This window comes from Grampus griseus (assembly GCF_964374135.1).
Source record: "Grampus griseus genome assembly, chromosome: 9".
Taxonomy (NCBI): Eukaryota; Metazoa; Chordata; class Mammalia; order Artiodactyla; family Delphinidae; genus Grampus; species Grampus griseus.
In genome coordinates, this window is record NC_139003.1 from 42,215,856 (window position 1) to 42,229,011 (window position 13,156).

A 13,156-nucleotide genomic window follows, 5' to 3' on the forward strand; every position below is an offset into this window, starting at 1 on the left:
GATAATCCAGGATAATCTCCCTATTTGAAGATCAGCTGATTGGTAACCTTAATTCCCCTTTGCCATGTAGTGGGCCTCTTTGGAGGCTATTATTCTACTGACCAAAGTGGAGCTACTCCAACTCCTGTTTCTTGGCTTCAGGGACTGAGTTCTGTTAGGTTCTTTTGTCTTGTTTGTCACGTGCTTTTGTGGTAAGCTCTTTATGTTTTCTTTAGCCTCCTAATCATTGTCATTTCAGCCTCATCCACCTCCTCATTCTTGTCTTTACTTTTGGTTTTTATAAAAAAGTGTTAGGTAAGGGAATTTCCTTCCTTCAAGGGCTTTTATCATTCTCCTTGTTTTTCTCTAGTTGACATCTTCCTTCTGCTTTCTTGGCAACTGCAGTCCTTTTTGCTGGGGAAAAGCACATCCTCCTTTCCTAGAGTTGTGGTAAACTTCTTACCTTTCTTCTGAAGGATGACAGCCTAATTTCTAGTGGTCTTTTAAGTCTTCTGATATTTCATCTTTATTACTGAATTCTCTCTCTTTGGTAGAGCAGCCATTTCCTCTAGTTCTCGGTTTCCACCTAGAGTTGACATCTCTTGATGTGAGGTGGTAGAGAGGTGAATGCCTTGAGTGAGCCAGGAAGAAGCTGAGCAATGTTCATGTGGGCTGCAGGTACTAAGGATACTGTTATAAAGCTAGAATAGACTTTTCCTAATGCTAAAAATCATTTACAAATAAGGTTAAAAAGATATTTTATCCTAACAAATTGGTTTTGTCCAATTTTGAATTTTAAGTATTTTTAGAAATTCAGTTTTGTATAAATCACCTAATAACAGCCACAGTGAAGATGTTAGGCATGTTGGGGGCTTCACAGTGGTTCACTGATTTAGGAGAAAAGTACTTCTTAAAACTAGCATGAGAGAATCACCTCACCCTCCTAAAAATCCCTTGCATACAAGTCAGGACCAAAGCAAAGCCTCTGAATGTGACTCCAGAAGGGCTCCTGCCATTGCCTCTTTTCTGTGTCCTACCTGTGCAGGACCCAACTTTTATCCCATATCCGCCACAAAACCTCCCTCAGCTGCTCAGCCTGTATCCTGAATACTTGCTTGCTTGTCTGCAGAATACTTAGCACTTAGAATCTGCTACTTCTGTGATTTTTTCATAGACATCGTTTGTCTCTCCAAATGAATCTATTGAATGCAGCTTTAAATACGTTTGGTTATGAATTCACCAAAATATAGTTTGAAAAATCTCAATGGATACACTGACCTAGGTGCTCTCTCTCTCCTTGGAAAGCTTTGTTTTTTACAGTTATATTGGGGATTTACTTTTCACAGGAAATTGTTGTAATTGAGTGTCAGGAGGTATAATTTCTAATCCACTGGTTCGTTATATATCTGGTTTATGTTATAACCAGATCATGTTTAGAGATTCTAATTTGCAGTGGTTTGGAGCCATGCTAGAATATTTTCTGGTTAAACTTACTTATTTTATCTTTTTAAGGGCTACAAAACTTTACAGAGGAAGCTTGATTGCACTCTGCATTTCCAATGTGTTTTTTATGCTTCCATGGCAGTTTGCTCAGTTTGTACTTCTTACTCAGGTAAGGTGCTTACATTTTTAAAACGAATTAAGCTTAGTGAGCTTGATTATGAGAACTCATTTGTCTAAAATTACAGAACTGAGATGTTATATGATTCTAAGTCCTAAAAAGCTTTTTTAGTCCATATTTTGAAAGAAATTTTGGGGTAGGGAAATATGATTTACTTATTAATGGGTGTTAATTATTTACTTACTAGTAGAATGCATTTATTGAATTCAAGTTTATAAGAATGCTTATCTTTTTTCAAAATGCAAAATGTTAGTTTGCTTAAAAGAGAACTAGTGTTATAACATTAAGTATTTCTCTTAAGGAGACTGTAGTATTTATCTTAAGTAAAATGTTTTTGTGAATAACTGGACTTTCTTACACATAGGATAAATACACATAGGATAACATAGGAAAAATAGCTAAACAATTTATGTTTTATATAACTCCCTTACCAGCCTGTAATATATTTATCATCTTTCCACGTACTCTGTCTGTCTCTTTCCCTTCAGATAGAGGTCTATAAAGCAAGGTAAAGGTCGCTTATTGAGAGAGGGAGTAAAATGTGTGCTCATTTCTCCCTGCCACCACTGTTTCTACTTCTTTCTTATACTGGCCATGTTCATATTCGTATAAAGCAGTATAAGAGTCGCTTTTTAATGTTCTTTGAGATGTCTTGCTTGAGAAATGAAGTCAGACCTAGATTTGTGTCCTAACTCTATTCACTGGCTGCTTGAGTTGGACAAACTGCATAACTTTTCTTAGTTTCAGTTGTCTCATTTATGAAGTAGAGAAAATGAAAGACCCTACTGTATTGGGTTGCGTTTAGGATCAAATGGGGTCATGTATGTAAGAGTCTTAACACATTACCTGCTACTTAAGACATCAAGTTTGCTGCTTCTATCATTTTTTTTTTTACAGGCTCTATTTGTACTTCATTCTTTCCTTGATCTTATCTTTTAGACTCCTTTGTCTTCTTTAGTTTGAGGACATTTTAAATGTTTCTGGTTTAAAATGTCCCTGAGGGTCACTCCTTAAGATTCTACCCTGTAGGCCTGCTGTGTATTGCTTAGCCCCTGGAGTGGAAAGGGAGAGTTCCTATCCTTTCACTTATTGGAGATGGCCTGCTTTTTGTTTTTGTTTTTGTTTTTTTGGTTGCGGGAGGGGGAGGAACTAGGGGGAGGTGCATGGAGTGAGGGTAGGCAGTACTGTGCTCCTCTGTCGGGCTTACATTGAATAACAACACACTTCTCCACAGTTACTGTGTCATATCTGTCACCCTTCAGCAGTGCCACGTTCCCCATGGGGAAATCTGGGTCAAGGGAGACCTTCTTTTTCTTGCTACTGGGAAAATTTGTTGTAGATTATTTGGAGACAAAAAACTTGATGAATGGAACTTAGTTACATGTTTAAGTTTCAGCTGTTTTGCCATTTGTTTAAACCATATTTGTGTAGTAGGAGATGCGTGGAATTTAATTTGAATTGCTTTTTCCATGAAGAAAGGTGGAGAGGCATTGTTTGACATAATACCTCTCTATACTTTACTGAGGTAAATTATTTAATCAATTAATTCATATAATGAATTAATGCATATAAATAACTCCAGTACTCTTAGAATTCTTGGTAAATACACAGTTTTCTTCAAAACTGTTAAAAAAATTAAAAATACCTTTTTAGTGAAAGTACTTCTAGTTTGAGATTTGATAAATTTGATTATGCCCAACACTTGAATATTTGTATAAATGAAAGAAAGCACTAATGGAGATACTCGTAAAGACTGACTAACAAGCAGAACTCAGTGTATTTTTACACACACACGCATTATATAATTATTTTTTAGTTTAATGTACTTTCCCCAATTATGTATTGTCACATGTTATAATTAAATTTTTATATTTTTTGATTGAGCAAGGCACTTTGTAATTGTACATGTTGGCAGTAGAGTCACTCTGACATTAAAAGGAGTATTGTTTGGATAATCCGTACAGTAGATAATTTACATGGTTAATTGAGAGAGATGTGAATGGAAGAGAAAAATCAACTGATATGTGCTATATTAATATATTGACCATAATAAATAATAAATTAGCAGGTAAGAGGGTAACTAAAGAACTTACTTTCAATATAAATATAAATTTGAGGCAAAATAAAGATAATCTTTTCTTAATTTTTTAATCTATTCATTATATATATAATTTTAATATAACTTCTTTTTAAATTTCAGATTGCTTCATTATTTGCAGTATATGTTGTGGGATACATTGATATATGCAAATTACGGAAGATCATTTATATGCACATGGTAATGGTTTTTAATTTTTTTTTCCCATTTACCTTGACCTTAAAACAAACTCCTGATTAGTATTTTATTTATTCATGGTTGCAACTAGTTTTGACATAATTCCATAAATAAAACAAGTGTTATTCAAAAACTGTGATATAATTAACAGACCTTGTTTTAAATAGGCCACCCAGAAAATTTAATTATCTGATTTGAGTTTGTGCCCAACTTATACATTATCAGCAAAAGAGGTAATTCGTGAAAGAGAAACATGGAATGGTATATTATCCAGGAGCCTTCTGTTAAAATGAAGTGGAATATTCATTTATTGAGCACAAACTATCCAGGCATGTGGGACATATCAGTGAATAAAACTGCAAAGATCCCAGCGTATATGTGGATTACATCCTAAAAGAGTGGAGGGAGAAGAAATGGATAAATAATAAACATAGTAAATGGGTAAATTATATAGTATGTTAGAAGGTGGTAACGGCTATGGAAAAGGACAAGTCATGGTACCCCAAGGAGGTCAGGCTGGCCAAGTGTCAAGGGATGGGAGATTGAGGTGTCACATGAGGAGGTCAGAGGAGGTCTTATTGAGAAGGGGGTAGTGGAGCAAAGATTGGAAGGAGGAGAGGGAGTCAGCTAAGTAGATGTCATGGAGAAGAATATTCTAGCTTGATGAAATAGCCAGGGCAAAGGTCTTAAGCCTGGATGGTTGATTTTGATGAATATTGATTTTTAAAAACATTTGTCTTCTCTGTCATTAGTTCTTACAATTTTGATATTTTCTTTTTCCTATAATTTTAATGTAATTACAGCATGCTGTTGTTTTGTGCTGGTCTCAGCCTATCAATAACAATGTTGTGGTTGGACAGGCACTTGTGGTTCTTATGATTGCAAGATGCCCTTCAGCAATAATTTTCGGGAAACTTTGAAAAAAACCAAGGTTTATTACTTACAGGACCTGGAAATTACACAGCACACCTGGGACCACACAGTTAGGTCGTGGGGTGTGGGGGGAGGCATGGGAGAGTTAGGGAACAAGCATGCCCTGGAGTTCTGCCTTTACTGGGGTCCAGGATGGGGGCCTAGGATTTTGAGGGCTCTTTTTTTTTTTTTTTTTTTGGGTGAATTTAAAACATACGAGTGGGAATTTACATCACAGGAAGAGAAAAAACTGGCCCAAAGGTCAGTTGTTGAAGTTAATCAAGATCTCCAAAACAAAGGAGCCTCAGTGGGGTCAGGTGGCCTGACCCTTTATCTAGTCATGTGGCTGGCAATATGTTTATTCAAGAGATAGCCATGTTTGGAGTGGATTGCAATAAAAGCTTTAAGTCAGACACTTGTATTACAAAGAAGAAAAAATCCCCAACTGTCAGGGTTTATACTACAGCCATATTTTTTTTTTTTTTTTTTTTTGCGGTACGCGGGGCCTCTCACTGTTGTGGCCTCTCCCATTGCGGAGCACAGGCTCCGGACGCGCAGGCTCAGCGGCCATGGCTCATGGGCCCAGGCGCTCCGCGGCATGTGGGATCTTCCCAGACCGGGGCATGAACCCGTGTCCCCTGCATCGGCAGGCGGACTCTCAACCACTGTGCCACCAGGGAAGCCCCATATACTTTTTTATTCTCTAATAATTGATACATATAAATAGGACATTTATAACATATAGAAGTTATGGACAGAAGTTCTAAAATGAACAACCATGAGCCTACCCTACAATTGAAAAATGGAACCATCATTACTTTGAAGCCCTTGTGTGTCCCGAACACATCTCCTCACTTCTCTTGGACATAACCACTATCCTGACTTTTAAAATTATAATTAACTTGCTTTTCTTTATGACTTTACCATCTACTTATTCCTAAATAATATATTTTTATTATTAAATATTAGTATTGTTTTTAAGGTTTATAAAATGGTATCCTTTTTGTGAGACATAAGTTTTCACTCAGATTTTTGAAATTTGTATGTTGCTGGAGTTCAGACATTTTCTTTGCTTTATGTTTTGCATTGTATAAATACAGCATGATATATTTATCCATATTCTTGTTGAAAGACATTTAGGTGTTTTCCTTTTATGTATAATGGTGTACACGTACCTCCTGGGGAATATATATTGAGTTTCTCTAGGGTATTTACATAGTAGTAGAATTTTTAGGTGGTAAATTAAATAGATGTTCAACCTCACAATTTAATGTTGCATTGTTTTTCAAAAATGATTAGACTACTTTGAACAGTAACGTATAACAGTTCTTCTTATCCTATATCTTTTTTTTATTTTGTCAATTTGGAGAGTATAAAATGGTATCTTATGGCCTTAATTTACATTTTCTCTGGTTTTCAATAAAGTTGAACATCTTTTCTTATGTTTATGGGCCCTTTGTGTTTCCTTTTTTGTGTCACTCCTATTCAGACTTTTCATCAGTTTTTCTCTTATGTCCAAGGAAAAAATTGCATCTGTTTGATTCACTGCAATGTAATCCCCTATTTTCATTATTTGCTTTGATGCTTGAATTGTTCCCGATTTGGCCAGCTACTTCCTGCTGGCTTCTTTGTTCTTTTAACATGTCCTCATTACGCTTTGAACACTTGTTCAAAGAAATTAATAAAGGCTCAGCTTCATCAAATGCTTTTCTGCATCTGTCTAGATGATCCTCTGTATTTTTCCCTCTTTAATATGTTACTGTGGTGAATTACATTAATTGATTTTTTACATTAAGAAACCATGCTTTTCTGGACTAAACAATTTTTATACTAATTATATTGCTGAATTCATTTACTATTTTGTTAGGGTTTTAAATCTCATGAATGGTATTGGACAGTACTTATCCTTTTTTAGACTTGAGTTTTTTCCCCAAACTGTTTAATATGTTTTTTTTTTACATAGCAATAAAAATTCAAGTAATTGTTAAGCATTTAGAGTCTGTCAATCACACAGTCACATAGGCAACTATCAATGAGGACTTTGACTCAAAGTTATAGTTATAAAAGTACTAACATTACAGAGGTTTAGTTTGTAGTAGAACCTATCCTGGGTAAATGATATACACTTTATTATGTCACTTACTGACTATGGAACTAGTCACTTATTATCCATAGTTGCTTTATAAACTCCTAAATCCCTATAGTTAAAAAGGAAAAAAATATGGAATTGTTTCCAAAAATTTTTTCCATTTTTTTATTGTGATAAAATACACATAAAATTTACTGTCTTAAGCATTTTAAGTTTACATATCAGTGATATTAAGTACATTCTTATTGCTGTGCAAACATCACCACCGTCTATCTCCACAAGTCTTTTCATCTTGCAAAAATGAAACTCTATACCCTATAGAGTTATAACTCCCTATTCTCCTTCCTCCCCCCAAGCCCTGGAAACCCTCATTCTGCATCCTCTGTCTATGCTTTTAACTACTCTAATACCTCGTATAAGTGGAATCATGCATTATTTGTCTTTTCCAGAATAGGTTACTTCGCCTGGCATAATGTTCTCAAGATCCATCCATGTTGATGCAAATGGCAGGGGCTTCCTTCTTTTTTATAGCTGAATACTGTTTTATTGTGTATATATACCACATTTTCAATATCCATTCATCCATGGATAGAAACTTACCCTGTTTCCATGTCTTGGCTGTTGTGACTAATGCTGCAATGAACATGGGAGTGCAGATATATCTTTGATATCCTGTTTTTGTTTCTTTTGGGTATATACCCAGAGGTGGATTTGCTGGATCATATGGTAGTTCTATTTTTAATTTCTTTTTTTTTGAACTTTATTTATTTTTTTATACAGCAGGTTCTTATTAGTCATCCATTTTATACACATCAGTGTATACATGTCAATCCCAGTCTCCCAATTCATCCACCCAGCCCCCCACGGCTTTCCCCACCTTGGTGTCCATACGTTTGTTCTCTACATCTGTGTCTCTATTTCTGCCCTGCAGATTTCTCAAGGAACTTCCATACTCTTTTCATAGTGTACCAATTTACATTCCCACTAACAGTGGGGAAAAGGGTTCCCTTTTCTCCACATCCTCACTAATACTTATCTCTTGGCTTTTTGATAAAAGTCTTTCTAACCGGTGTGAGGTGATGTCTCATTGTGGTTTTGATTTGCATTTACTAATGATTAGTGATATCGAGCACCTTTTCATGTACCTGTTGGTCATTTGTATGTCTTTCTTGGAAAAACCATCAATTCAGGTCTTCTGCCCATTTTTTTTTTTTTTTTTTTGCGGTACACGGGCCTCTCACCGCTGCGGCCTCTCCCGTTGCGGAGCACAGGCTCCGGACGCGCAGGCTCAGCGGCCATGGCTCCCGGGCCCAGCGGCTCCGCGGCATGTGGGATCTTCCCTGACCGGGGCACGAACCCGTGTCCCCTGCATCGGCAGGCGGACTCTCAACCACTGCGCCACCAGGGAAGCCCTGCCCATTTTTTAATCAGATTATTTTGGGGTTTTTTGCTACTGAGTTGTAAGAGTTCCTTGTATATTTTGGATATTAACTGTAGCTGGTATATAGTTTGCAAATATTTTCTCCCATTCTGTAGGTTGCTTCTTCTTATCATTGATTGTTTCTTTAGCTGTGCAGAAGCTTTTTAGGTTGGCTACACTTGCTGTGATTTTGCTTTCGTTGTCTGTTTTTAAACTCATGCATGACTGTTTGCATTAGGGCTGGTTTATGAGAGATGGATAGCTGCTGGTGAGCTAAGAGCTAAAATTTACTGAAATTGACTACAATTTGCCATCTAGGGGTTCTCCTGGAAGTTGTGTGTTTTGATAGATGCCCGAGTTCCAAAATAGTTCCATCAGATAGTTTGTCAAGTTGCATTTGTTGTCTAGGTGGGGAGACAGATTCTTCCTAGTGCTCCCTGTGCTGCCATTTCTCCAGAATCCTCCAGCTACACTTGCCTGATTTTGATACCAGATTTATTCTAGCCCCATAGAATTAATTGTGTTTCTACTTTCTCTGTCTGTGGTAGATTTTTTCTTGTAAGATTGGGAGGAATATTCCCTGAAAGTTTGGCAGAGCTTGCCTGTTAAACTATATGGACCTGTTACTTTTTTTTTGTGGACAGATTTTAAATTCGTGATCTAAGTTGTTTAATGATAATAGGACAATTTAGATTTTTTCTTGAGTCATTTTTTAGCACTTTTATGTTGTTAGGAATTTTCCCATTCATCTCAGTTTTAAAATTCATTGACATGAAGTTGTTCACAGTGTTGTCTTTTTTTTAATCTGCTAAAATATAGATACTCAAAAAAGATATAGATACTAAAATAACTTATAATATCTCTCTTTCATTATGTACCTTCTGAGTTCTCAATTTTCTCAGTATAATACTCCTCAAATTTTATTCTTCACATTTAAATTAACCGATGTTTTTGAGCACGAGTTGTTTGTCAAACATTTCCTGGGCCCTTAGCATACAACAGTGATAAAAACAATTTAAAAAATCTCTTCCCTCGTGGAGCTTATATTCTAGTGTACATAGACAGAAATAAATCAAATATATAAGATAAACAGTATGTTAAATGGGAATAAACACTATTATGGAAAACAAAGCAGACAAGGAGAGTGGGATTTACTGAGTACGTAGGGGAGGTGGTAATTTAAAAGAGTGGGAAAAGAAGGCCTCACTGAGAAGGTTACATGGGGTTAGATGAGGGAGCATCCATTAGGTTAAAAGAAGCAGCAAGCGTAAGTGCTCTGAGGTGGGAATATACTGGTGTGTTCTAGAATCTGCAGGGTGTGGCTGGATTGAGTGAGAAGGGAAAGGGTCATTGGAAATGAGGTCCCAGAGGTTAGTGGGCTGACTCTATAGGGTCGTGTAAGTCTTTGAAAGGTCTTTGGTTTTTCCTTGAAGTGAGAATCAAAGCCCTTAGAGAGTTTGAGCAGAGAAGTTACCAGAGTTGGGAATGGAGGTTGTGCATATTGTCCTTTATATCTGATCTGTGACTAAAGCAGTAATGTTAAGACAGCCTAGGAAGAACATCAATTTCCTAACGTTAGCAATAGGAATGGTTCATAAAACCCTGCAGCTCTATCCTGATGCTGCATGGCAGTTATCTTGTGTGGTCCTAAATTGTTTTGTGTAAAATAGTTCTACTTCCTCAAGAGGTACCACTGACAATGTTGCAGATGCTGCAGTTGCCCTTCAAACCAGATGTGTATTTAACTCTGTGTTATATAACTGCTGGTTCCTTTAGCCAAGATGCCAAGTCCAACTTTTTTTTCTCCAATTAATCACATCCTGGTTTATAAATCCAGTATTGCTTATAAATCCAGTATTGCATGTCTTGTGCATAACTGTTTATAAATCCAGTATTGCATGTCTTGTGCATAACTGTTCTAAAGAATCTTATTTTATGTACCATATGTATCAGAATAGTGTACATTGCCATGTAATGTAAAAAAAAATCGACATAAATAATGCAGCCAACTATCTAAGTGTTATACCAACTACAACAATAAATAAACCTTGAACAGTGGGAAAAAAATTGGGGAAATGGACCCCAAATATCTCTCCAGACCCTTGACACATCCTTTCTTAATACTACCTTATATTTCTCTTGAATCCCCTTAGCAATGCTTTGCCTGATTCTTGGTTATGAATCTGTTTATTCAAAGTGATGATATTTTGCTAGTTTCTGCCAAAATTGATTGGGAAAATTTTAAAGTTGGTTTTAAATTGTGGCACTTAAGGAAAAAGGCTATTGTTATAAAATTTTGAGAATTTGGTTCCTTATCCATTTGAGATAGGCTGGGACCTGGAATCTTCTACTGGAGTGCTTGCACCTGGACAAAAGTCTCCGTTGAGCAATAAGATACAAAGAAACTATAAGTGACTAAAATAACTACACCATGCACAGTTGGAGCAATTATGAGCAACAGGATACAAAAAGGCCAGAAATAAACTACAAGTTTTTGAGGTGCTGGGAGCAAAAAGCAGGGTACTGCACATGATTCCTGCACATAGCACCTCCAAGGGCATGGACAGACCACCTAAGTTAGGCCTCCTGCCCAGCCCATGGGTCCACCCCCATTGTTACCCCATGTAAGGATCCAAGCAGCTCTTCTCTGGGAGTGGGCAAGGGTACCTTTTTCTCGCTTTCGCTCCCTTGTGCTGCAGCATGAGCCCTGATTAAGCATTGCCTGAAATTCTCATCTGGCCTCTTATCAACTTCTATTGGTTAAAGAGTCCAAGGACCTGGGCAGTTAACATTTAGTAAGCATATAAGAAAAAAGTAACGTGACGGTAAATTTATTCCAAGAATGCAAGATTGGCTTATTATTAGAAATTATGTTAACATAATATATCTCATTAATAGATTTTAAAAAGATCAACAATGTGATCATTTCCTTTGATATTGTAATGGCATTTGATAAAGGTCAACATCTGTTTCTGATTTTTAAGATCTTAATTAAATGAAAATAGGTGGATATTTCACTGAACTTTTAATACATACATATACCTTAAACCAAAAGCCAGTATCACACAAAATGATGAATCAGTAGAACTATTCCCATTAATGCCAGAAACTTGACAAATATGCCTACTGCCACTCTTAACATTGTTGCATAAATATTAACTAATAAAATTGACTAAAAAATAAGAGGAAATAAGATGTAAAAGTATCATTGTAAGTATGCTTTTGAATACTTAAAAAACCCAAATTAATGAACTAATTACTACTAGAAACAATGAAAGTTTATATTCATTTATGCATACTTAATGTAACTTTTCTAAATATAAAAAATCAGAAAATATGAAAAGATTTCTGATATAATAGCAAAACAAGTAATATACTTTGAAATAAACTTAATATGCAGGATCTATATAAAGAAAACTTTATACTTCTACTGATGTCAGTAAAAGAAGACTTAAAGAAATGGAAACAGGAAATTCCCTGGTGGTTCAGTTGTTAGGACTCTGTGCTTCCACTGCAGGTGGCACGGGTTCAATCCCTGGTCTGGGAAATAAGAAGCTGCAAGCCGCATGGTGTGGCCAAAAAAAAAAAAATAGGAAATGGAAACAACATGTATTATTTTCAGATGTAAAGATTCAATATTGGACAGATGTAACTAAAATATAATGCAACGTACATTTGTAGAATACAGCAATTCTAATAAAAATTTCAATTTTTGAAACTTAGGCTGATTATAAAATTCATATGGAAATTTATATATGTGGATCAAAAATAAAACTTCCGGAAGAAAACATGGATTCTTTTATTTTTAAAGGCTTTCTAATAATGGAGTTAAATCCTGAAGACTTAGAGGAAATGAATGAAAAACTGACTAACATAAAAATGTAGAAAGCAACTACAATAGAGAAATACTACAAAGAAAGATAAAAGTGAACTGGGAAAATATTTATAATATGTTTGCTTGGTAAGGAGCTATGCTCTATCATATATGAAGAGAGTGCTTAAGGAAAATACCAAAGCCCAATAGAAAAATGGGCACTAGGAATAGACAATTCATGTACACACAAAACAATATAAACAGTAAATAGAAGAAAAGATGCTGTGTCTCACCCACTAATAAAAGAATGGAACAATGAAACAATGAGGCAACATCTTTTTTTGGATTAGATTGGCAAATATTTGAAAGAATAATACACGGTGTTGGCAGGAGTGCGTATCAGCAGGAACTCTCATGCCCTATTGGTGGAGAGTACAATATTTTGTATTGCAATTTGTCAGTATTTTCTCATATTTTAAAATATGTGTATTGTTGATTCATTAATTCCATGATAGTAATTTATCCCATAAATGTGTTGACATGTACATAAGATACATAAATAAGGGCGTTTTTCATAGCAGTGTTTGTAATAGGAAAAACAAAACTAACAACAAAACAAAACAAAACTGGAAAGCACTTAAGTTTTCAGAAGTAGTCAGAGGACTGTAGTACATCTCTAGAGTGGAGTACTTTTTTCAGTTATTCAACAGAATGAGTTAGATTGGTTTGAATTGATAGGTAAAGCTGTTTGAAACAAACTGAGAGTAAAAGCAAGCAATAGCATAGCTTCTGGGCCAAGTTTCCATTTGTGGTTTTAAAAAATTATAAACTGGGGACTTCCCTGGTGGCACAGTGGTTAAGAATCTGCCTGCTGATGCAGGGGACACGGGTTCGAGCCCTGGTCCAGGAAGATTCCCACATGCCACAGAGCAACTAAGCCCATGTGCCACGACTACTGAGCCTGCGCTCTAGAACCCGGGAGCCACAACTACTGAGCCCATGTGCCACAACATCTGAAGCCTGTGCACCTGGAGCCCATGCTCCAC

At 36.1% G+C, this 13,156-nt stretch overlaps 1 protein-coding gene across 1 annotated transcript in view; it reads left to right on the plus strand.

The window, feature by feature from the left end:
• DPY19L1 (dpy-19 like C-mannosyltransferase 1) overlaps positions 1 to 13,156 on the plus strand; it is a gene marked incomplete at its 5' end in the record, with an annotated part of 94,602 nt that overhangs the window by 48,425 nt on the left and 33,021 nt on the right. Inside the window, 2 exons of the mRNA XM_082662197.1 lie at positions 1,492 to 1,591; positions 3,801 to 3,878. Of these exons, the coding sequence (XP_082518323.1) occupies positions 1,492 to 1,591; positions 3,801 to 3,878 (178 nt within the window). The remainder of the gene's footprint in view (positions 1 to 1,491; positions 1,592 to 3,800; positions 3,879 to 13,156) is intronic.